This window comes from Spermophilus citellus (assembly GCF_964194105.1).
Source record: "Spermophilus citellus genome assembly, chromosome: 9".
Classification (NCBI taxonomy): Eukaryota; Metazoa; Chordata; class Mammalia; order Rodentia; family Sciuridae; genus Spermophilus; species Spermophilus citellus.
Window position 1 is genome coordinate 62,084,638 of NC_138191.1, and position 26,183 is coordinate 62,110,820.

Sequence of the window (26,183 nt, forward strand, 5' to 3'; positions counted from 1 at the left end):
AAAATAAATTAAAGTCTTTGTCCCAACCAGGAGCTTGATAGCTTTACTAGGTATTTCCTATTATTTGTTAGAAGATCATAGCCATGCTACTTCAGTGGAACTGATAATTCATTAGATCTCACTCTGTGTGCTAAGAGGAATTATTTTGGGGGGGATTTTAAAATCATGAACAATGGCATATATTAATTGTACAAGTTAATGGAATTTACCATGATATTTCCATACATGCATATACTGTGCATTGATCAGGTCCATAGATCCTTCCTCTAGTCTTTTCTTCTCTCCCTTCCTCCCTCCCAGCCCCAATCCTGGTCCCTAATTTTCCCTCTTCTACTTTCTGGTCACTTTTGTTGTTGTTGTTGTTTCCACATATGAGATATTTACCCAGGAGTGGGATAGCTGGATCACATGGTAAGTTCTAAGTTTACTTTTGGGAAACCTCCAAACCATTTTCCACAGTAGCTGTACTAATTCACATTCCTGCCAACCACATGTAAGTGCTCCTATTTCTCCAAATCCAGAACTTGCCATTATAATTATTATTATTAATCATTATTATTTATTTTGACAATTGGCATTCTAATCAGAAGGAGATATAGTCTGAGGGTAGTTTTGATTTGAATTTTCCTGATAACTAAAGATATTAGTACTTTGTAACATATTTATTTGCCATTTGTATTTCTCCTGTTGAGAAATATCTGTTTAGGATATTTTCCCATTTCTAATTGTATTACTTAGGGTTTTTGTTGTTGTTGTTAAGATTTTTAAAGTTATTAATCCTATGTCAGAAGAAAAGTGGCAAAGATTTTCATGTAAGGTGCCTCTTTAGTGTTCTTACTTTGCTGTGCAGAAACTTTTTAATTTGATGTAATATCATTTGTTAATTCTTGCTTTTGTTTCCTCTGTTTTTGTGATCCTATCTAAAACACCATTGCCTGTGCTAATATCTCAAAGTGTTTCTGCTGTTTTCCTCTCGCAGTTCCTAAATTTCAGGTTTTATGCATTAGTCTTTGATCCATTTTGGGTTCTTTAGTATACAGGGTGAGAGATAGGGATCATTTTCAGTCTCCTATGTGTGGATATTCAGTTTCCCAATGCCATTTGTTGAAGAGCCTGTCCTTCCTCCGTTGTCTCAGTTTTGGGCACCCTCATTGAGAATCAGTGAGGGGAAGGTGTGTGGATTCATTTCTGGTCCTCTGTTCTAATAACTGGTCTACATGTTTGTTTACATGCCAATGTGGTGTGGTCTTTGTTGCTATGGCCCTGTAATATCTCTTGAAATCAGGTATTGTGATACCTCCAGCTTTGCTCTTTTTGCCCAATATTGCTTTGCCTATTCAGGATCTTTTGTGCTTTCATATGAATTTAATTTTTTTTTCTCTGAAGAATGTCATTCATATTTTGATGGCCACTGAATCTGTAGATCACTTTGCTTGTCAAAGAATATTGAGTCCTATTACACAAATGCTAAGGTTGCATCACCAGAATGAAGATAAAGCTACAAACACTTCTCTGATTTGGTCAATAGTAGGTAATGCGGCTAAATTAGTAAAAATAGCTAGTAACCTTTTGGCTGCTATAGAAGGAAGAAATGTTTATAACCCTCAAGTTAATAATACAGTTTATTTATAGTTTGAGTCAGCAAGGCAGGATAGTATTGATGGTGTGAAGCTATAGGCAATGATTAAGGCTGTGGTTCCTGTAGAACTTCATGATGTTTGAATAAGAATAACTACAATTGTTATTAATACTATATGATTTATAGGTTATTAAGTAATTAATGACTTTTGATCTGATGTAAGAAAAAAAATTTTGTTATAATTATACCTCATAAATATGATATAAAAATGGATAGGCTAGATGATCTGTTAGTGGATTTAGAACTGTAGCGATTCATATTATACCATAATTTCCTAGTATCCACAATACACCCAAAAGGACCACAGATCTGCTGATTGGAGTCTCTGTTATGCTTTTGATAGTCATAGGTGGAGGCCACAATGTGTTTTTATGTAAAAGCTTTTATACATGTTAATCACAAAATGTTATTTGATCAGTAGTGTGGATGTGGTTTAGCTTTGCAAATTTAGTCAGCTTTTTGCTGCTATGACTAAAGAACCTGACCAAAACAATTGTAGAGAAGGAAAGGTTTATTTGAGGGCTCACAGTTTCAGAGGTCTTAGTCCAAAGAAGGCCAATTCCATCCCTCAGGGCTTGAGGTGAGGCAGAATATCAGGGCAGAAGAGTGTGGCAGAGGGAAACATCTCATGCTGATCAGGAAGCAGAGAGAGGTTTCCACTTTCCAGATACAAATATATACCCCAAAGCCACACCCCAATTCCCACCTCCTCCAGCCACACCCTACCACTTCAATTACTACTCAATTAATCCCTATCAGGGGATTAATTCACTGATTGGGTTAAGACTCTTACAACCAGTAATTTCTCCTCTGAACCTTCTTGCATTGTCTCTCCTGTGTGCTTTTTGGGGACACCTCACATTCAAATCATAACACTTTGTGATGGTCAGCTAAAAACTTTAGTGATTCTACTGTATTTTGAGTGTAGATTAATGCTATAGGAAGTTGTGGAGAGCAACAGATATGTACAATAGAAAATAAAGTCTTGCATTTAATTGTTCTGTTTGATTTCTTCACTGGATAATATGATTAAAGTTGGGATTAACGTTGCTTTGAAGAGCATACAAAATATAGTGGCTGTGAATGTTACAATTGAAAATATTTCTAAGGAGATTAATATTGCAACAAAGTTTTTGTAGAATTGATTATTGAGTTGATATTGACATGCTAGAATTATTAGGGATAGAATTCAGGTTGCTGCTATTAATAGGGTGAGTGATAATGAGTAAGAAAAATACTTTAGTGAAAAAATTAAAACTTTCTGCAGAATTAATTGAGAAGAAATAAACTCCTGGATATCTTTTGGGGGGTGAGTACTGCAGATTGAATTCAGGGGCATTCAACCACTGAGCCACATCCTCAGCCCTTTTTTGTATTTTATTTAGAGACAGTGTCTCATTGAGTTGCTTAGCACCTCACCATTGCTGATATACATTTATCCAAAAACTAATAAATAAAACAAATGGGGTGGGGGAATGAGAAGAGAAGGTAGAAAAACAACTATGAGATACCAAGGAGAGAGAAAAGTATGACCAAAGTACAAGAAGAACCATAGCTCAAATACCTCCAACAAACATGACTATAGATTTAATTCAATTCCTGGGGGGGGGGGGTTGTCAATATGCACTGTATACTACTCCTCTATTTTCCTTCAGCATTTTTTTTACTATTTTGAATGGGATTGTTTTTCTGATTTCTTTCTCATCAAATTTATTATTGCTGTATAGAAGAGTTACTGATTTTGCATATTGATTTTGTATCTTACTACCTTCCTGAATTAGTTTATTGGTTACCAAAATTTTTTGGTAGAGTCTTTAGGTTTTTGTATATATAGAATCATATTATATGTACATAGAGATGCCTTTTTCCTTTCCTGTTTGTATCTTTTATTTTTTCCTCTTGTCTAATTGCAATGGCTAAATTGTCTAGCACTGTATTGAGTGAGAGAACTCAGAGTGTATACCCTTGTCTTGTTCCTGATCTTAGAGGAAATACTTTCAGTTTTCTTCCATTCAGTATGATGTTGGCTATGGATTTGTTACATATGACCTTTATTATGTTGAGGTATGATCCCTCTATATCTCATTTATTCAGAGCTGTTATCATGTAGGTGTATTGAATTTTATCAAAGACACTTTCTGCATCTGTTGAGATAATCATGTAATTTAAAAATTTTATTTATGTGATGCATTACATGTATTGATTAGATATGTTGAACCATTCTTGAATCCCTGAAATGAAAGTCAACTTAATCATCATGTATGAACATTTTATTGTGTTGTTGAATTCAGTTTGCAAGTATTTTATTGAAGATTTTGCATGTGTGTTTATCGGGGATAACGATGTATATTTTCTTCTCTTCTTGGTGTGTCCATATAGGGTTTGGTAGCAGTGTAATGGTGTTCTCAAAGGATGAGTCTGGAAGGGTCCCTCGCTTCACTGCAGTGGAATAATTTTGTGAATCATTGTTATTAGGTCTTTAAAAGTTTGGTAAAATTCAACAGTGAAACCATGCAGTCTTGAGTCATTATTTTTGGAGGGGTCTTCTAAACTGAATCAGTTTTGTTACTTGTTATTTCTCTTTTTTTTCTTTTTTTATTAGTTGTTCAAAACATTACAAAGCTCTTGACATATCATATTTCATACATTTGATTTAAACGGATTATGAACTCCCATTTTTACCCCGTATACATATTGCAGATTCATATCAGTTACACATCCACTTTTTTACATACTGCCATACTAGTGTATGTTCTATTCTGCTGCCTTTCCTATCTTCTATATCCCACCTCCCCTCCACTCCCCTCCACTCCCATCTCCTCTCTCTAACCCATCTACTACTATAATTCATTTCTCTCTCTTGTTTTTTTCCCCTTTCCCCTCACTTCCTTTTATATGTAATTTTTGTATAACAATGAGGGTCTCCTTCCTTTACCATGCAATTTCCCTTCTCTCTCTCTTTCCCTCCCCCCTCTTGTCCCTGTTTAATGGTGATCTTCTTCTCATACTTTTCCTCCCTATTCTGTTCTTAGTTGCTCTCCTTATATCAAAGATGACATTTCACATTTGTTTTTTAGGGATTGGCTAGCTTCACTTAGCACAATCTGCTCTAGTGCCATCCATTTCCCTGCAAATTCCATGATTTTGTCATTTTTTATTGCAGAGTAATACTTCATTGTGTATAAATGCCACATTTTTTTATCCATACATCTATTGAAGGGCATCTGGGTTAGTTCCACAGTCTAGCTGTTGTGAATTATGCTGCTGTGAACATCGTTGTAGCAGTATCCCTATAATACGCTCTTTAAAGGTCTTTAGGGAATAGTCCAAGAAGGGGAATAGCTGGGTCAAATGAGAGTTCCATTCCCAGGTTTCCCAGGAATCTCCATACTGCTTTCCAAATTGGCCACACCAATTTGCAGCCCCACCAGCAAAGTACAAGTGTACCCTTTTCCCCATATCCTCACCAGCACTTGTTGTTTGACTTCATAATGGCTGCCAATCTTATTGGAGTGAGATGGTTTCTTAGGGTGGTTTTGATTTGCATCTCTCTTGACTGCTAGAGATGGTGAGCATTTTTTTCATGTATTTGTTGATTGATTGTATGTCCTCCTCTGAGAAGTGTCTGTTCAGGTCCTTGGCCCATTTGTTGATTGGGTTATTTGTTTTCTTATTGTTTAATTTTTTGAGTTCTTTGTATACTCTGGATATTAGGGCTCTATCTGAAGTGTGATGAATAAAAATTTGTTCCCAGGATGTAGGCTCCCTATTTACCTCTCTTATTGTTTCTCTTGTTGAGAAAAAAAATTTTTATTTAAGTAAGTCCCATTTGTTGATTCTTGTTGTTAACTCTTGTCCTATGGGTGTCCTATTAAGGAATTTGGAGCCCAACCCCACAATATGTAGATCGGAGCCAACTTTTTCTTCTATCAGACGCAGAATCTCTGATTTAATATCAAGTTCCTTGGTCCATTTTGAGTTAACTTTTGTGCATGGCAAGAGAAGGGGATTCAGTTTCATTTTGTTGCATGTGGATTTCCAGTTTTCCCAGCACCATTTGTTGAAGATGCTATCCTTCCTCCATTGCATGCTTTTAGCCCCTTTATCAAATATAAGATAGTTGAAACTTTGTGGATTAGTCTCTGTGTCCTCTATCCTGTACCATTGGTCCACCCGCCTGCTTTGGTACCAGTACCATGCTGTTTTTGTTACTATTGCTCTGTAGTATAGTTTGAAATCTGGTATTGCTATATTGCCTGATTCACACTTCCTGCTTAGTGTTTCTTTTGCTATTCTCTGTCTTTTATTTTTCCATATGAATTTCATGATTGCTTTATCTATTTCTACAAGAAATGCCATTGGGATTTTGACGGCATTGCATTAAACCTATAGAGTACTTTTGTTAATATCGCCATTTTGATGATGTTAGTTCTGCCTATCCATGAACAGGGTATATTTTTCCATCTTCTAAGATCTTCTTCTACTTCTCTCTTTAGGGTTCTGTAGTTTTCATTGTATAAATCTTTCACCTCTTTTGTTAGGTTGATTCCCAAGTATTTTTTTTTTTTTTGGAGGATATTGTGAATGGAGTGTTTTTCCTCATTTCCGTTTCAGAAGTTTTGTCGCTGATATACAGAAATACCTTTGATTTATGCGTGTTGATTTTATATCCTGCCACTTTGCTGAATTCATTTATTAGTTCTAGTAGTTTCTTTGTAGACCCTTTTGGGTCTTCTAGGTATAGAATCATGTCATCTGCAAATAGTGATAATTTAAGTTCTTCTTTTCTTATTTTTATGCCTTTAATTTCTTTCGTCTGAGATTCCTGGGAAAGCTGGGAATGGAACCACCATTTGACCCTGCTATTGCCCTTCTTGGACTATTCCCTGAAGACCTTAAAAGAGCATGCTACAGGGATACTGCCACATCGATGTTCATAGCAGCACAATTCACAATAGCTAGACTGTGGAACCAACCCAGATGCCCTTCAATAGATGAATGGATAAAAAAACGTGGCATTTATACACCATGGAATATTATGCAGCACTAAAAAATGACAAAATCATGGAATTTGCAGGGAAATCGATGGCACTAGAACAGATTATGCTTAGTGAAGCTAGCCAATCCCTAAAAAACAAATACCAAATGTCTTCTTTGATATAATGAGAGCAACTATGATCAGAGTAGGGATTATTTTTATGCCTTTAATTTCTTTCATCTGTCTAATTACTCTGGCCAGTATTTCGAGAACTATATTGAATAAAAGTTGTGATAGAGGGCACCCCTGTCTTGTTCCAGATTTTAGAAGGAATGCCTTCAATTTTTCTCCATTCAGAATGATGCTAGCCTGAGGCTTAACATAGATAGCTTTTACAATGTTAAGGTAAGTTCCTGTTATCCCTAGTTTTTCTAGTGTTTTGAACATAAAAGAATGCTGTACTTTGTTGAATGCTTTTTCTGCCTCTATCAAGATGATCATATGGTTCTTATCTTTAAGTCTATTGATGTGGTGAATAACAATTATTGATTTCCGTATGTTGAACCATCCTTGCATCCCAGGAATGAATCCTACTTGATCATGGTGCACAGTTTTTTTGATGTGTTTTTGTATCTGATTCGCCAGAATTTTATTGAGGATTTTTGCATCTAGGTTCATCAGAGATATTGGTCTGTAGTTTTCTTTCTTTGAAGTGTCTTTGTCTGGTTTAGGAATCAGGGTGATTTTGGCCTCATAGAATGAATTTGGAAGAGCTCCTTCTTTTTGTATTTCCTGAAATAACTTGAAAAGAATTGGTATTAATTCTTCTTTAAAGGTTTTGTAAAGCTCCACTGTATACCCATCCGGTCCTGGGCTTTTCTTGGTTGGTAGTCTTTTGATTGCTTCTTTTATTTCATCCATTGATATTGTTCTGTTCAAATTGTGTGTATCCTCCTGACTCAGTCTGGGCAAATCATATGACTTAAGAAATTTATCGATGTCTTCACTATCTTCTATTTTATTGGAATGTAGGGTTTCAAAATAATTTCTAATTGTCTTCTGTATTTCTGTAGCATCTGTTGTGATATTTCCCTTTTCATCCCGTATGTTAGTAATTTGAGTTCTCTCTCTTCTTCTCTTCATTAGCATGGCTAAGGGTCTGTCAATCTTATTTATCTTTTCAAAGAACCAACTTTTAGTTTTGTCAATTATTTCAATAGTTTCTTTTGTTTCAATTTCGTTGATTTCCGCTTTGATTTTAATTATTTCTTGCCTTCTGCTACATTTGCTGTTGTTTTGCTTTTCCTTTTCTAGGGCTTTGAGATGAAGTGTGAGCTCATTTATTTGTTGGTTTTTTCTTTTTTTGAGGAATGACCTCCAGGCAATGAATTTCCCTCTTAAAACTGCTTTCATTGTGTCCCATAGATTCCGATATGTTGTGTCTGTATTCTCATTTATCTCTAAGAATTTTTTGATTTCCTCCTTTATGTCTTCTGTAACCCATTGATCATTCAGTAACATATTGTTTATTTTCCATGTGATGTAGGATTTTTCCTTTCTTCTTTTATCATTGATTTCCAGTTTCATTCCATTATGATCAGATAAAATGCATGGTATTATCTCCACCCCTTTATATTTACTGAGGGTTGCCCTATGGCATAATATATGGTCTATTTTTGAGAAGGATCCATGTGCTGCTGAGAAAAAAGTATATCCACTTGATGATGATTGATATATTCTATATATGTCATTTAAGTCTAGGTTATTGATTGTGTTATTGAGTTCTATAGTTTCTTTATTCAACTTTTGTTTGAAGGATCTGTCCAATGGTGAGAGAGGTGTGTTGAAGTCACCCATAATTATTGTCTTGTCGTCTATTTGATTCTTGAACTTGAGGAGAATTTGTTTTATGAATGTCGCAGCACCATTATTTGGTGCATTAATATTGATAATTGTTGTGTCTTGTTGGTTAATGGTTCCTTTTAACAGTATATAATGTCCTTCCTTATCCCTTTTGATTAACTTAGTCTTGAAGTCGATTTTATTTGATATGAGGATGGGCACCCCTGCTTGCTCATGAGGACTGTGTGCGTGGTATGTTTTTTCCCAACCTTTCACCTTCAGCCTGTGTATGTCTTTTCCAATCAGATGTGTCTCCTGGAGGCAGCATATTGTTGGATTTGTTTTTTTAATCCATGTTACCAGCATATGTTGCTTTATTGGTGAGTTTAAGCCATTAACATTTAGAGTTACTATTGATATATGCTTTGTACTTCTAGCCATGTTTGCTTATTTATCTTTTTTTATTTTAATTTAATTTGTTTTTTTTCTCCATGATTAGCTTTTCCCCCACCCTCTTGCTTTACTGAGGTACTTCCCACTGTTGGTTTTGGTTACTGTTTTTCATTTCTTCCTCCCGTGTAGTGTTTTGCTCAAGATTCTTTGCAATGCTGGTTTTCTGGCTGCAAATTCTTTTAACTTTTGTTTATCATGAAAGATTTTCATTTCGTTGTCTTAACTGAAGCTTAATTTTGCTGGATACAAAATTCTTGGTTGGCATCCATTGTCTTTCAGTGTTGGAAATACATTGTTCCAGGATCTTCTCACTTTCAGCATCTGTGATAAAAAATCCGTTGTTAACCTTATTGGTTTACCCCTGAATGTAATCTGCGTCCTTTCTCTTGTAGCTTTTAATATTTTCTCTTTGTTCTGTATATTGGACATCTTCATAACAATGTGTCTTGGTGTTGGTCTACTATGATTTTGTATGCCCGGTGTCCTGTATGCATCTACAATTTGTACATCCATTTCCTTTTTTATATCTGGTAGGTTTTCTATAATTATTTCATTCAACAGTTGCTCATTCCCTTGGTTTGAACCTCTATACATTCCTCTATCCTGATGATTCTTAAGTTTGGTTTTTTATGTTATCCCATATCTCTTGGATGTTTTTCTTGTGATTTTTTACCAGCCTTTCTGTGTTGGCTAGACTCTTTTCAAGATGATATATTTTGTCTTCATTATCTGACGTTCTGGCTTCTACTTGCTCCACTCTGTTAGTGATACTCTCATTTGAGTTTTTAATTTGGTTTATAGTTTCCTTCATTTCTAGAATTATTGATTGATTTTTTTAATAATCTCTATCTCCTGATAAAGATGCTTAACTTCTTCTTTTATCTCTTTATGTAATTCATTTTCAATGTGTTCTTTCATTGTTTGAATTTGCTGTCTCGTGTCCTCTTTAAGGTTCCATTCCATCTGTCTAAGGTGTTCCTTGAGTTCTTTACTTGACCATTTTTCTGATGCCTCTAGGTCCTCCTGTATATTTAGGTTGTCCTGCATTGTTTGTACTCCTTTTCTTCCTTGCTTTTTCATGCTGCTCATGTTACTTCTTATTCTGTTTGACTGCTGAGTTACTGTTTACTCTTATAAATTTATTTGGTTTTGTGTGTCTCTGGGGTCTCTCTTTTGTGATGGGAGACTATGACTAGAGATGATGAGTTTTGTTGCACTTTAGTGCAGATTCATTCATTTCCTAAACTGTGTACGGATTCTGATGGCATATAGCAGTCTGCGATTTGGTCTTGGGACATATTTAGGTCGAGTGATGTGATGGTATTGAGGTTGGTATCTCTTGGCAACCTTGGAAGGTTGCTCTACTGATGAGGGATATTAACAGGAGAATGGTCTGGTGTATTTGGGGGTAGCTAGGGACTTGATAGCACTATATAATGCCTCGGAACATTTACCTATACATATTTAGTAAATTACACATAAACAGCGTCATGATGCTTGGGAGGAAAGGTATTAGAAGGGAAGGGAAGAAGTCACTAAAGAGATTGAGAGTAAACAGGTAGAATTCAGGGAAAGGGGAATAAGGAAATTGAAAAGAAATGAAAATACAAAAGAAAAAAATAGAAAATAAAAAGAAAAAATTAAAAAAAATAAAAAAAATAAAAATTAAAAATTAAAAAAATAATAAAAAATAAAAATAAAAAACAATAAAAGAAATCAAAAAAATTTTTAAAAGTGCAGTCTTAGAGTTCAATTAATTTCTCTTCCAGTAGGTGGAGCTGTGCCCACTGGGCCAAGCTTCTCCTCTCAATACGCGGGAACCAATCACTGTGCAGCAGCTCTTCCTCCCGACTGGGCGGGTCTCCAATCCTGAGTGCCTAGGGCCCTTTCTTGTGCTCTAGATACTTCCCCACTTTTCCTCTAGCCAGGCCCAGTTCATTGGTGACGCTCACCACAATACTGGCTACACGCCAGGTCTGCTGCTCCCAGGAGCCCTATTTTCTGGAATGACTGGGCACACTCTCCCTGTTTGCCAGTCCCTCAGACCCTAAGGTTGTGGAGCTTGAGGCTGAGAACCCTCAGTGTATTTTGCTTGCCCTCCAGTACCCAAGACCCCGGTAGCTGGTGCAAGAGACCTCAGTTGTCAGCGCTGCTGGGAGCGGTAGCCGGGGGTCCCACACTGTGGGTCCCGCACTGTGGGTCCCGCATCGCTGTTCCCTCGGTCTGACTATGACCTGTGTGGAGGGGGTGGCTAGGGGGTTACACACCTGCCGCCGCTGGTTTCATTGAAGTTATCTCCTCCACGGCATTCTCGCGACGTCAGTTCTCTGCCATGGTTATATCCCATGCAAATGGTGACAGTTCGTTCCCTTTGCTGGGTGACCGATGCAACGGGTGGGTCCTGACGGGCTCTCCCAAGCCCCGTCTCAATCCTGTGGCCACTGCCTATGGATGCTTGGTTGGTATTAACCTCCTCCACAGGATCAGGAAAAGCGGACAATTTGTCTCAGTGGGATCGGGATCGTTTAGTGCTGAGTCACAGCAGTTTGTAAGACGCAGGCAAATGGGAGCCTGAATTCAGCCGCTCCAGGCTCGGTGTATGTTCTGAGAGGCGCAGATTGTTCACCCTAGACCCACGTCAGCTCAGCATTGCCTAGAGCTCCTGAGCAAACAGCATTTCGATGGTTTAAGACTCCCTATGCCCGTGCAGCTGAAGAGGTCAGAGACTTGATCTCTCCGCGCCCGCCTGCCATGTTGCACTTGTTATTTCTCTATTTAGGTTTTTGTATCTTCTTGTTTTTTGTTTGTTTGTTTTGTTTTGTTTTCACCAGAGATTGAACCCTAGGGCACTTAGCCACTGAGCCACATCCTCAGCCCTTGTTTTTATTTTAAAATTTGAGACAGGTTCTAACTTGTTTAGAAACTTGCTAAGTTGCTGAGGCTGAACTTGAACTTGGAATTATCCTGCCTCAGCCTCCCAAGCCACTGAAATTATAGGCATGTGCCACACACCCACCTTTGGTTCAATTGTGGCAGATTGCATGTGACCAGAAAGTTCTTCTTTTCTTCTAGATTTTCCAATTTATTATCTTATATCTATAGGTCTCACAAGAGTGAGGCCATTCTGGTAATTCATCCAGGAGTTGTGTGGACATAGTGTATGCATTTCTATGTTTACTATTACAGTGGGATTGATTATTTCTATCAAGTGATGGGGGTTGATATTGGCTCTGTTTTTTTTTTTTAATATGATTCTGATACAGATGCTCCAGTCATGGTACAGGGCATGAAGTTCTTGTCCTCTGATTAAATATTGGTGCATGTCTAGGTGGTTCATGGGGAGAAGTGGGAGTCAGAATCACAGTTCTCCTCTAGTGGCATTCACATCTAGTCTTATCAACAATGCATGTTCTGACAAGTTGCAGGTGCAGCCAATGCAGAAATAATGCATAAAAATGATGTCAGCAAAAGTTCTGTAATTCTTCTCTTCACTATTGTGGAGTGTCTTCCCAGGAGTGGGAACTCAGAGCCTCCCTACTTGTACCCACCTGAAGTGTCTGTCAGGTTTCAAGTCTGTCAAAGCTGGAGCTGGATACAATTCCTCTCAACTGGCCTGGGAATGCAGCTCATCAACTGAGCAGCCATGCAATTTGTGTAAGGCTCTGAGCTCAATCCAAAAATAAAGTAAAATAGTAAAAATCACAAAAATAAAGTCAAGGAGAACAACAAGGAGAAAAGAGAAAATATTACTTAAATAAAACATTAAATTTTAATAAAAAATAAAACTAACAAGAAAAGTTAAATAAAAGATAAAAATAAATAATAGCAAATGAAAAAACAAAAGAAAAGATTTTTTTTTTTTTAAAGAAGAAAACAAATCCTTCCACTTGAGATGCTTGGAAAAGTAAGAAAAGCCTATTTTAAGTCAGCTTCTCTGCTAATCTTAGAATGTGCTTCCCAGGGGTGGGTTTTTTTCATTCCTCCCCACCATTCTTTAACTTGTGGTAGCCACCAAGGAGCCACAGGCAGTGAGACCCGTGAAGCTAACTGAAACTCCTTTTAGCTAGATGCAGGCCAGAGCTAGATCCTGTGTAAGATGGGTTTTGCCAGGCCTAGATTCCCTCTGGCATGTCTCAGGCTGTGTGTCCTGAGGCAGGGCAAATTTCTGAGCAAAGTTTCTCAGGGCAGGTAATTGGGAATGAAGGTGTCAGGGGCAGACTGGACACTAGAACAATACAGTTTTGTGATGGGAAGGGAACAGTGGGATCCACATAATCTGTCATCGTAATCCTGGCATCTTCAGGCCTGGTAGCCATGAGAGACCACTTGCAACTGCTCAGTCCCTTTTTTCAGATGACAGGTTCCCTGGTCAGACGATTGTAGATGGTGACAGCCTCTGCTCCCCTTAGCTTCACAGCCCGCATTCCACAGAATGGGACTCTTAGTGAGTTTGTGTCAGAGCCAGTCCCCTGAGCCAAGGCCCTCTCAAAAAACAGTCACCCACTGAAACAATGCAGTGGAAAGTCCATGTTGTCCTAGAAATGGGACTATGCCCCTCCTGAGCAGGGAAAACTCTGACAATGGGACCCTTCTCAAGATGACTCCTGGCTTAAGCACCATGAGGGTTTGTTGGGAGATGGAACAAACCTAAAGTGTAGACCTCAGGTCTCTTACTTATTTAAATTGTATGTCTGCAACATATTGACCTGTGCACCAGTGGAGCTGGCTGGGACTCTTTCCCCTTTATTCCCATTGAGAGAAGATCCTAATACCTGACCTCAGTGATGGGCAGTAGGTACTGGGGCATTCTGTTTCTCTTGCTATGCTGTTATCCCAAGATTCTGTGTTTTCACCAGGTCCCCATCTCTCTGCTGCTGAACTCTAGTGCTCTCCCAGGGCCACTGACCTCCACATGCAGTTCCACAACTATTGCTTTGTTTCTAGTCCACAGAGGAGAAGGCAAGCACTGGGTGCATCTATTCTGACATCATATGGCTCAGGATAGTCTCTGGGCTTGAACAAAACATCTCTCCAACATAGCCCGGTGGTGCTGAGGAAATCTCACAAATATATGAACCATGGATTGTCCCATTATCCAAGTCCAAATGTCTAGAGACATCAAAAAACATTCTAAGGTGGTAGAGAAATGAACACATGATTAACTGCTGAAGTTGTTCAACACAAAACTCTGTCTGTTAGTAATGGGATTTTCAAAAGTGGACTTCTTCTCTTTCACAGGTCCAAGAAAAACTTCTGACTGAAGGATTTCAAAAGGAAGCTGAGAAGCTAAGAAAAGAGATAGATCGACTACGAGATGAACTAGATGACATCAACACCAAAAAATCCTCAACTGTCTCACAGATCCTTGATTTTGTTTCCTCTGTGATAAGGGTAGGAACTTCTGCTGAAACACTCTTGGATATAGTGAGGAATATATGTGATCAATTACGAAGGCACTTCTCCTAAGAAAATAATAAAATAAAAATTTAAATTTTAATTACACAACACTGTTGTTCAATATTTAAGTAAACAATATAAACAAATGGGAAACAAATAAGGAGATAATAAAACTGTTAGTAGAAAAGTTTTGAGTAAAGCAAAGACAAATGCCAAGATGAAGAAAACATTTGCAGTTTGATTTTAGACATGATGATATTATAACTAATGATGAGCTCTTGTGAGAAGAGACAAACAACCACATTTCTAAATCAGCAGAGATATGATAAAATTTTTGACTTTACTGATAATAAAAGTTGTGCAAAATGAAATTAGGAAGTTTGTGTTTCACTTCATTTACGGGTAAGGAAGGGTAATTTTTCCAGGACCCTGAGCTAACAAGGGTTTGGTGTAATCAGTGGCCTCTCTTATTTGCTATTGGGATTGTGAATGGCTGCTACTATACATTAAAAATTAGAATGCAGATATCTCTGATCTAGCAATTACCCATTTAGTCATTTCTCTTATAGACTTATTTACCCAAGATGAAATGGGCATTGTTAATGGTATGCTGTAATGACAAAAGACTGAAAAACAAAACTTTGAAGTCCCTCAGTCACTGCTATTGTTTTGATCTTAAATGTCTCCCAAAAGCTCATGTTTGAAATCATGATACATACCCAATCCAGTACAGTTTGAAGGTGGAGTTTTAGACAATGATGAGAGAATTAATCCATTTGATGGGTTAATAATTTAAATGAACTCCTATTAACTGTAGGTAGGTTGTGCATGCCTGGAGGAAATAGGTCATTGAGGTTGTGTCCTTAGGGATTATATCTTATCCCTGGCTCCTTGAGTGTCCTCTGTCATTCTCTCTCTTTGTTTCCTGGCTACCATGAGCTGAGCAGCTCTCCTCTGCTATTTCCTTCCCACCATTTCCATCTCAGGCCTAGAGCAATAGAGTTGACTGACCACAGAACGGACCTCTAAAACTCTGACCAAAATAAACTTTCTCTCTCTAAGTTGTTCTTGTTAGATGTAGCCATAGAGCCATAGAGCTGACTGACACAATCAGATATTGATAACATAAACCTTGGGACATACTTTCAGAAGAATACTCTGCATTTTCACTGATATGAAAGGCAAAGCTTTATTGGTATTGATATGAGAAGTTCTCCAAGATATATAATAAGTGAAAAATAAGATGCAGAAAGTGTATATACATATTATCACTGAATTAAGAACATAGTGTATGTGCATACATGTTATTGTCTACCTCTGGAAAAACACAAAAGACATTAGTATCCATGGTCACAATAGATTGGGTCTTAGATAGCTGAAGTAAGAAATAAGAAAACAACCAACTTTATATTGTATATTCTTCCACAACTTTAACACTTTAGGTGAATTTGTCACCTATTCAAACAAATAAATACAAATTAAAAAGCTCCCAGGACAGGACGAAAGCTTTTAATACTACTAGAAATCGTACAAGTAGGCCCAACAGGAATAATTTACTCACAAGAACAGGGAACAAGAAAGCCCAAGACCTGCATCTTGATTTTGTTTTCATTATGGCCTTTCAATTGTCCTTAAAAGTTTATTCACCAGTATATGTTCAGATACAACTCCTCTAAGATATTAAACTGGAATGAATGGTCTTTAAATTTCCTCCCAGATTTATAAAGATGGTGAATTAGAAGGGAAAATTTTCTTCAGGGTTAACTCAGTATTTCAGGAATTCTTTTCAGCTGTGTAATGCTTAAGACTTCCAGCCAGAATGAACTGTGTGTTAGTCTACAATTTTGCTAAATACTAGGTATTGGCTGATTAATCACATTCGTTTTTATCCAATCGGGCACCAACTGATGAGGTCCTCACCCTGTTCCTCAGTCTCTAGTGCTCTCAAAATGAAGGACACAATTGTAGGAACTAGTGCTGAAAAAACTCATTGAAGCAAAGGGACCTGTACCCTAGTGTGAAACTGGTGCCTATTTCTCTGATGAACTGGACACCAATGAGCCCTGAGTTCTTAGGATTTCTCACTCATAGTAACTACCCAAGAATGGCTTAAAAGTAGGATGTTTAAAATAGTAAACAAAGTATTCGTGCAAACCTCATTCCTGCCATAGCCCTTCTATCATGCTGAAATAAAACCACACATTTTATATGAAGATCAAATTCTGACAGAGGAATCTGCTTAGTGTCCACAGAGCCACAAGACTGCAACATTGCAAATACTCCTTATTTGTTCCTTGCCTCTAATGTCTTAAGAACACATCTGTGCTTTCTTTAGGATCTTAAAGTAATGGTCAGTCACCTTTCAGTTTCCCCAATAAAAACCACTGATAACAGAAGTTCTATCACTGAACCAGTCCCCAGGGACCTGCTGCTGTCACTCAAGGGAATACGCTGAATAGAGCACACTGGGATAGTCTGGTGAAGGGCAATGAGGGGGTAGGCTAGAGTTCTGGTGTCCCATCACGTCTTCTCAATACACATGACCAGCAATGGAAAGTGAAACCTCAATAAGGAAATGTTGGCATGAAATTATATCTATTTATATATCATGAAGAAGTCAAAAGGGAGGTGATAAAACAATGAAAGCAGAGAAAAGTGATTCTCTACCCAGTGTAAAGTTAGTTATAAGTCATCACCTGTTGGGTTAATGTTTATATATACCACGAATAAGTTTCCAGGGAAAAGACCTCTCTCATTCTTGAAAATCAACATATATTTGTTGAAATTTTGAATGTATAATGGATCTATCTCAAGGACCCTCTCAACAACTTTTTTAGGAAGACCAGTGCACACCTACTCCTCCTCCACATGGTATTTGGCCCACTTCTAAAACTCCTTGTTCCTGTTCTCAGATAGTGTCCACAGCCTGCCGTCCATGTCTTCAGGAAACTCCTCTTGTGGACTAGAAGTTAGGGCTGGGAACTTGGAAATACAAAGAAATGGAGAAGACCTGTGTCCTAGAGAACTGGAAATAACATAAAGAAGCAGGAAAGCTGAGGAGAGAGTTGCATGGTCTCCTTCTGGCCTCCTCAGTCTCAAATTACATTCTGTCACACAAGCATATATTCCTCAAAAGCAGGAAGTAAGAACATGTAACCAAGCTGCCAGCATCCCAGTGAGAGGCCTCTGGGAAGCAAAGTCTCACTAGGAAGGGGTCACAGGGAAGTTCTCAGGGAGGTTGTCCAGCTTGGAAGAAAAACCAGAAACAAGATCCCCTGTAGTGAGGGAAGCAGGCAGCCTCTCCAGTCGAGAAACATGACCTGACTTCTGTGGGCTTCTAGGACTGCCATAACTTCCTATGTCATGTTCATGAAGGAGAACGGAACCTATTTACTTCTCTTAAACAATCACATCCTTTAAGAACAAATCAACACCAAAGGCAGTAGAACACAGGAAATAATTAAAATCAGAGCTGAAATCAATGAAATCAAAACAAAAGAAACAATTGAAAAAATTGACAAAACAAAAAAAATTGGTTCTTTGAAAAAAATAAATGAAATAGATAAACCCATGGCCATGCTAACAAAGAGAAGGAGAAAGAAAACTCAAATTACTAACATACAAGATGAAGAAGGAAATATCAAAATGGAAGTGTCTAAAATACAGAAGACAATTAGAAGGTATCTTGAAAATGTATATTCCAATAAAATAGAAAGTATCGAAGATGTCAACAAATTTCTAGAGACATGACTTACCCAAACTGAATGAGGAGGTCATACATGATTTAAACAGATCAATTTCAAGTAATGAAATAAAAAAAAAAACACCCTCAATAGCCTACCAACCAAGAAAAGCCCAGGACTAGATGGATTCTCAGCAGAGTTCTAGAAGACATTCAAAGAAGATTTAACACCAATACTCCTCAAAATATTCTATGAAATAGAAAAGGATGGAACACTTCTAAACTCATTCTATGAGGCTAATATCACCCTGATACCTAAACCAGACAAAGACACATAAAGGAAAAAATCTTCAGACCAACATCCCTGATGAACATAGATGAAAAATTCTCAATAAAATTCTGGGAAATTGCATACAAAAACATATTAAAAAGATAGTGCACTACAATCAAGTGGGGTTTATCCCAGGGATGCAAGATTGGTTCAACATACGGAAATCAATAAAAATAATTCATCAAATTAGTAGAGTTAAAAACAAGAATCATGTGGTCATCTCAATAGGTGCAGAAAAAACATTTGACAAAATACAGCACAACTTCATGTTCAAAACTTGAAAAACTAGGGATAGTAGGAACATACCTCAACATTGTAAAAGCTATCTGTGCTAAACCCAATGCCAGCATCATTCTAAATGGAGAAATATTGAAAGCATTCCCTCTAAAAACTGGAACAAGACCAGGATGTCCTGTTTCACCACTTCTATTCAACATCATCCTTGAAACTCTTAATAATCCATGAGCGATTCCTGTTTCTGTGGATATCAGCTATAAATTTCTTTGCCTTGGAAAATGCTTCCTACTATTTTATTTCCAGAGATACATCATTGGTATGATTTTGATCTGCACTCAGGCATTGAATGAATTTGTAAAAATAGATCTGTAAGAAAAAATAACTACAAAGAACAAGAATCACCAGTCAAAATTCTAGAGCTGCCTTATCCCAAGACTGTGCTTACTGCAACTCCATTTTCTCTCTTTCTCAGGTGAAAGTCTCAAAGCTAAAATTTCCAACATATCTATGGAGGATACTAGGCATATCTTTTGAAATCGGATGTTTTATCTTTCACCAGACAAAATATGAAAAGGAGTTCCTATCCCATACTGAGGACATGTTGGAAAATTGTTTCTATCCCATACTGAGGACATATTGGAAAACTAAAAATCCTTAATTCTAGGAACAATAAAAAATATTTCTATTCTTAGATCTTCACCAACGCAAGGACCAAGACCCTCAGGGAAGGAGTCAAGGTCACTGGGAATGGCGAGTCTCTAGTTCTCATCCTAACTGGTGGGTGGACAGAGACATTAGAGGGGCACACAAGTGGTTCTGAGGTGTTCCACCTGCTGGGTGCTGTGCTCCCAATTGCCAGCATCTCTGTTTGGTCCAGAGGTGTCTATGAGGCCAAATTCTTGCCAAAGTGCTTGCCCTATTTCTGAGGATGTGCTGCTTCTCCTGGGGCATCTACCGGAGAATGGCAGAAAGGAGCCCTGCTTGAGAAACTGAGGAGTGCTTTCCACGCTCCTCTGAGGAAGGAGAACTGAAGTCCTTTCCCCAACTGAAAGACCAACATCCAGATTCCTGGTGTTACATGGAGCATGAATGTCAAGTAGATTGTTGTCTCACAAATTCAAGGAATGAAATCTGTGGACATAGGGTGAGAGCAAAGTAACTGGATTTATTAGAGTAATAGAAAGCACAGCTCCCAAAATGGGAGGGGGTTTCAAGAGACAGATGCCAATGGGTGTCTGTTGTCTAGAGATTTTTAAAACCATAACTGATGGTCCAGTGCAGGTGACTGGTAGGGTGTGGGACAAATTGAGCTCTTCATGTTCTGAGCTTAATAAGTGCATAAGTTTAATGCCTTATTTACATAATTAAGAGGACCCATCCAACCTTGTGGTTTGACATGTCTGTTGGGGAGAGGAAGCACTTTACATAAGGGTAGATTTGGTGGTCAGCTATCGTTAACGGTAGGTGTAGGGTAGCTAAAAAAAGAGCCATTGTGGTTAAAGCTGTCAGGGGCAGTGACAGGATGTTCTATAGGTCTGACGTTTCCTTCCGATATATCATGATATTCTCCTCCCCTTTTGCCTTCTCTGAGGCCCTTATCCTGTCTGTCTATGGGTGTTCCTGCCTCATGGAGGCAGAGGCACTGCTGTGGGGTTGCCTCTTCCACCTTTCTCCTTCTGTCCTCAGACAATGATTTTGTGATTGTGCCCTGACAGGAAATGAAAAAATAGAAAAGGTGTTTCTTAAGGTGCAATTTCCATCTTATAAAAAATTATTTATTACCTGTTGATTAAAAATACTAGGTTGATTAATTAAAAAAGAATAGAAGAAAGTGGGTAGTGGCTACAATAAAATGAGCAATGTTGAAAAAAAGTGATTGTTCCTTGTATTAACAACATCCAATACTACATACATTTGATAAAGCTGGTTTTATATGGAATAATTAACTTTCAGTCTCTCTGATCAACTCTCAAATATCACTACTAAATGGTCAAAGTTTATTTATCCTGAACTGTTTCTAAATAAATGATCCAAACATTGGATCATCCAAACATTGGAAGGTTAACTAAAAATCCTTAATTCTAGGAACAATAAAAAATATTTCTATTCTTAGATCAAACAAAAAACCGCTATATAAATTACTTTTTAGTTCAATTTTTTGCTCCATTTTCTTTGTGAGAATGAAACAATACGCCCTCAGTTTGTTTTAAATTTCTTCCCTAAAGTAGCAACAGAAAAGTGGAAAGAGGAAATGGAGCAGACTGGCAGCTTTATCTTGACCACACTGACCTGCACAGGAATCCAGCAGGAGATACTCACTCACAGCTTAATCCCTAGTTTCTGAGCAGAAAACCCTTAGTTTCTGATTCATTGAATCTGAGGGATGGGGAGGCAAGGGAGAAAGTAGGCTGATAGCCTGATCTGAAGAGTTCAGCTGCTGGCTTTAGTTGTTATTACTTTAAAGCTATCATCATTGTAACTATGGCTTTTAACTCTGTATTTCATTGTCCACATGATTTAAGAGACAGTGTTGTTCCAAAAAATGATTAGTTCATGTTTTTTGGCATATAATGTATGAAGGTATAATTTCATCATATCAATGACTGAAAGGGGTGAGGAAGAACCTCTTGAAGATTAAGTCTTTTGTATGTTATTGAAATGAAGCTGGCATAAGTTTCTATTAGAGTTTTATGGCTTTAAGATATTAAATATAAGCTGGGGGTGGCAGCACACGTCTATAATTCCAGCAGCTCAGGAGGTTGAGGAGGATCACGAGGTCAAAGCCAGCCTCGGCAAAATTGAGGAGCTAAGTAGCTCTGGTGAGTCCCTGTCTCTAAATAGAATACAAAATAGGGTTAGGGATGTGGCTTGGTGGTTGGGTGCCCCTGAGTTCCATCCTTGGTACCAAGAAAAAAAGATATTAAATATAATCCCCATGGTAAATATTACATGTGAATACTGGCCCTACTATGACGATTAGTACAGTCACCCTAATATCAAACAAAATTCACTTTGAATCAAAAGAGGTAGAAGAGATAGAAGAATAATACATACTAATAAATATTCTAATGAAGAAGATATAAAATTATAAACATTTATATCACTAATAATGGGTGTTCTCAGGTGTTGAAGTCAAAATGGACAAAACTGAAGTGGATATAGGCAGTTCTACAGTAACTGGAGAATTCAGTACCAAGGGATAAATAGACATATTCTCCATGGACTCGATCATGAATTTCTGATACACTGACAACATCCTATGTTTCTGCTGGAGTATAAGAATGGTTCTTAGGGTAAAGTTAGGTAGCATTTCTCCGAAGGGTCTTAGTAATGTTCCAACACATCTAAATCTACAGCTGTCATCCAATAGATCTCTTGTAAACTTACTATTGAATCATACTGCAAACAATGAGTGAGATTTTTTTTTTATTGGCAGACTTAACCAACCATGATTTATGTGAGCAGATAGTACATGATAGGAGGAAGGAAGAGTATGTCTGGTTCTCAAGGATTCATTGGGAGTCTGTTGTTATTTCTGTGGTTGGTTTAAATGTATTGGAAACAAGCACAGCCTAACTGGAACAGAAACAGACTTTTTAGGATCCCTTGTAAGTACAAAGGAAGAACTGATGGCTAAGTATGAATAATCTAGAATGGGTAGAAGAGGGGAAGATCTTGCATATCAATTTTGATCATAAAATCCATAGCAATAATGAGGGCTATAGCTTAGACTTTCCTGTTGTGGGTACCTAAAGTATATATGACAAGCCATCCATTTGAAGAAGTCTTGAAGAAAGGAGTGGATTTTCTATGAGATATGAAGGGATCTTGGCAAATAGGAAATGGTTTTCACAGATGCTGTGGGTGCCCCACCCAGCTTCCCTTACCACTTACCCTTTCTGCACATTCCACTGGTGTCTTACAACAAATATTTCAGATCCCCTAGTTAGTGTTTGCTCTCAAGGCACATGTGGCAAGGCCAGCAATGCCAGGGAGTCAGGCTGCCAGGATCATGCTGCAGATATTGAAGGAAGCAGGAGGAAAAAGCTCCCATCCTAAGGGCTAGATTCCCAGGCAGATTTTACCTGGTTTCCTGGAGTTAGCTAAAGGGACTAACCTCGTGGTTCACACAAAAGGAACCACTGGCTCTTGCCCCATTCCTTGGCTTCATTCCCTTCCAGTTTTCATTCCTTATCTCCTACTCTGCTTTGTAGCATTACCTTCCGAGCAAATCCTTGACTCTGGAAGGAAATCTCAGGCAACACAGCCCCAGAACCCCTGTGTTTATTCTAAATTACAGATAAAACCAATGGTCCTATATGATTGTTGTCAGAATAAAAAGAGATCTAATTATGAAAAAGAAGTAATGATGCTGATGGCAATTATGACACAACACAAACCAGAAGGACTCCAGGAAGTGCTCTGGTTTGAACCTTAAGGTCTGTTTATCAGTAGCTCTGTGGTTTTGAACGGGTTACTGAACTTCTGAGGGCTCTAGCTGTTTTAAAATGGAGGGAATTTTTATTGGGAGAGTTAACAAAGGGTACTCCATCTAAACTAGTGAGCCCTGTGCATGGAGTATAGCAAATGTTTAGAAAATAACTTCCTTCTCTGCATTCATTGTGTACTAATGCCAGGACCGTTGTCTTTTCCTATCAATTGAATTCTCAGCTTCGGAACCTACCATAAAAAGCAATAAACTAACAACTACATGGGTGCACTTAACATTTCAGTTTACCAGACCTACTAAAGTATGTTCTTCCCAGTTGGAGATAAATATCATCTTATCTCAAGCTAGTTCAAATAACACACCCTTGGAAAACTCACAAAAGAGCTCAAAGTTCTCCTTCAGTTACACTATATATCCAAACCTTCCACCAGAGGATGCTCAGAATATCCCCTTTGCTACTACTTAGTCACTGAATGTGCTCTGTGGTTTCAGTTATTTGTAGAGAAGTTTGGTAAACCCCTTCTGACTTTTGGCATGCTTACATATATAAATTCAAGTTGTCTTCAGGGAGGTGGGAGCTGGGAAAGAATGGAAATCCCCAGGATTGGGGGAAGAGCTCATCAGAATTCATCACAGCTAAACTAAAGTTCAGCTGTTGGGACTAATCTTACCAAGTACTTCTGGAAGCAGCTTTTCTACTGGCTCCAAAAGATCTTTGCTCCAGATTTTATAGGTAAGGTAAGGACATGGGCAAGGGTGGGAAGAGATTTGCAAGGTTCCGGTAGATCTTAAAACATTTTATCCAGTATAGCGTGGCATTCTGCCTGACATGCTACATAATGGATCTAGTAAAGACTAAATTGTGGTGTAGCCACATAGACAGCAGAATTCATTAAGTGTCTGCTAAGTTTGTTTCCTGCTGAATCAGACACAATAGCGGTGGGGAGTAACTGAGGGTTCAAAATGTCTTAATACTGTTTTTCTTCTTCTGCCACCTTATGTCCCATCATATAATTGTCACTAAGTGACATTTGTCTTTACTAACACCTAGTTTTGCTGTTTAAACTGTAGCCTGAATATTTTAAGAAGTTCTCATTATTTTCATGAGGGAGCAATGAATGAAAAAGTCAACCAACATAAATATTTGCTGGCATTGTTAAGGACAAAAAAAGAAAAGAGAAAATAGAAAAGAAAAAGGAAAAGTTGAAACCCAGAATGAACAATGAAGCGGTTTCTTGAAAACAGCAATATATTGTTATCATATTGGCTTGCCCCCTAAACCCCCATGCCATCCATTCCTGCAATCTCCTTAGTCCCCTTTGTGTTGGTTCCTATTTTTTCTACTCTAGTGTCTCTGCTGTTAGGATCACTTAATTCAACAGCTCCATATTGCTGTCCTCTGGGATGCATTCTTTCCAACTGTGGTAGAGGCCCATGACTTTTATAAATGTACAAGATGCAAGAGTGGATCAAAACACATAGAAAACAAATGCACATTTGGGCTTATTGTGGATTAGATTTAATTTCCAAACTCAATATTGGTCTAGCAATTTTGTCACTCCTTGGAACTCCTTCCTCCTCTCAACTTCTTTCCATAGCACATGCTAATGAGTCTCATGTTTGTTTGATTTCCACGCATCTCTTTGATCAGTGCCTTTTCCTCTCCCTCTAAACTTTGAACAAAACTACACAAAATAAATCAAAAGCAAATGTAATAAAAACAGCAACAATAAAACATAAAACCCAAGATAGACTAACATGGATTTAAAAAAGAATTGTTTTCTTCCAGAAAAATCTATCAACAACACTTCTTAGCATTTTCTTTTATTTCTTGGCATTTTTCTTCTTTGAACTTTTTCTCTCTCTCCTGCAAACCTCTTTTTTAAAATAATAGCTGTACTGATATAAATACAGAGTAATTTACTTCCACTTTAGGAAACATTACTTCCACTTTAGGCTTAAAGAATTGAGTGAAATGCCAATGTGATAGCCAGTTACAGGGCTGAGAGATTGAAAATTAAATTTAACTCACTACAAATCCAAATGTGCATTTGTTTTCTATGTGCTTTTTAAAAATATTTTTTAGTTGTCAATGGACCTTTATTTTTTACTTATTTATGTGTGGTGCTGAGAATCAAACCCAGTGCCTCACATATGCTAGGCAAGTGCTCTACCACTGAGCCACACCCTCAGCCCTGATTTCTATGTGTTTTGATCCACTCTTACATTGTTTTCATTTATAAAAGTCTTGGGCTCTACTAGAGTGGGAGAGAATGCATCCCAGAGACACACTCAGGCTGAGATGTAAATTGCAGAGCAGCAGTATGAGTGTGGCTCGAACACTATAAATACTCAAAGATGTGCACTAAAGATGTTACGCAGAGAACACCTGGGAACAATATATAAAGCACTATTATTAATACACATGCTAATGCTATTCACAAGAAAGTCCAAAACCTTAAAGCTGTTAGCTCCCACATTAGTAAATTCACTCGAAAGCATGAAGTTTGTAAGCTCAGAATATTTGTATACAGATTTAGTCATATAACTTCTGTTTTTATAGCTAATTAGTGTAGATTATAATTGGGAGTTGCCACATTTTTCTAATCTAAATATGATTCTTGCCTCTGCTACATGTAAGTCAGGCAGCCAGAATTCTACTAATCTAAGGTGCCAATATTGCATTAGCAGTACATTAAAATGGAAAGACACCTGACATCTAAGCTTCTAAATTCATCATAAAATTGCCCCTGTCTGCAGTACAAGCATTCCCTGACTTCCATGCCCTGGAGCTGTGCCATGTGTGAAGGCAATTTGTGACTTCCTACTATTGTTTCCAAGCAGCAGTTTCTGTTTTGTCTTTCATCTAGAGGATTGACAGGGCTTTGGCTATGAGAAAGGGAGAGAATGGATCTTTATGGTTGTCAACAACAAAAACAACAACAAAGAAATCCACAGCTTATATAGTCTGCTACAACAAGAGTCCAGAAGTATTCATTTTAAGATGTCCATGAAAATAAAGTCAAACAGATAGTGAATTTTTAGTTTTGTAAAATGGCAGAAAACTCTTCTTAACAGCATGACAAGTCAGAAAAGCAAGGATTTGCTTAAAAATATTTTATCAGAGACTCCTCAGATTACAGGAACTAAAGAACAGAAGTAGAAATTGGTTAA

At 37.7% G+C, this 26,183-nt stretch overlaps 1 protein-coding gene across 1 annotated transcript in view; it reads left to right on the forward strand.

Annotated features, from left to right (window-relative positions):
• Positions 1-26,183, forward strand: part of LOC308655512 (uncharacterized protein) — a gene marked incomplete at its 3' end in the record, with an annotated part of 47,805 nt that overhangs the window by 13,711 nt on the left and 7,911 nt on the right. Inside the window, exon 11 of the mRNA XM_081305600.1 lies at positions 14,151-14,372. Coding sequence (XP_081161726.1) covers positions 14,151-14,372 — 222 coding nt within the window. The remainder of the gene's footprint in view (positions 1-14,150; positions 14,373-26,183) is intronic.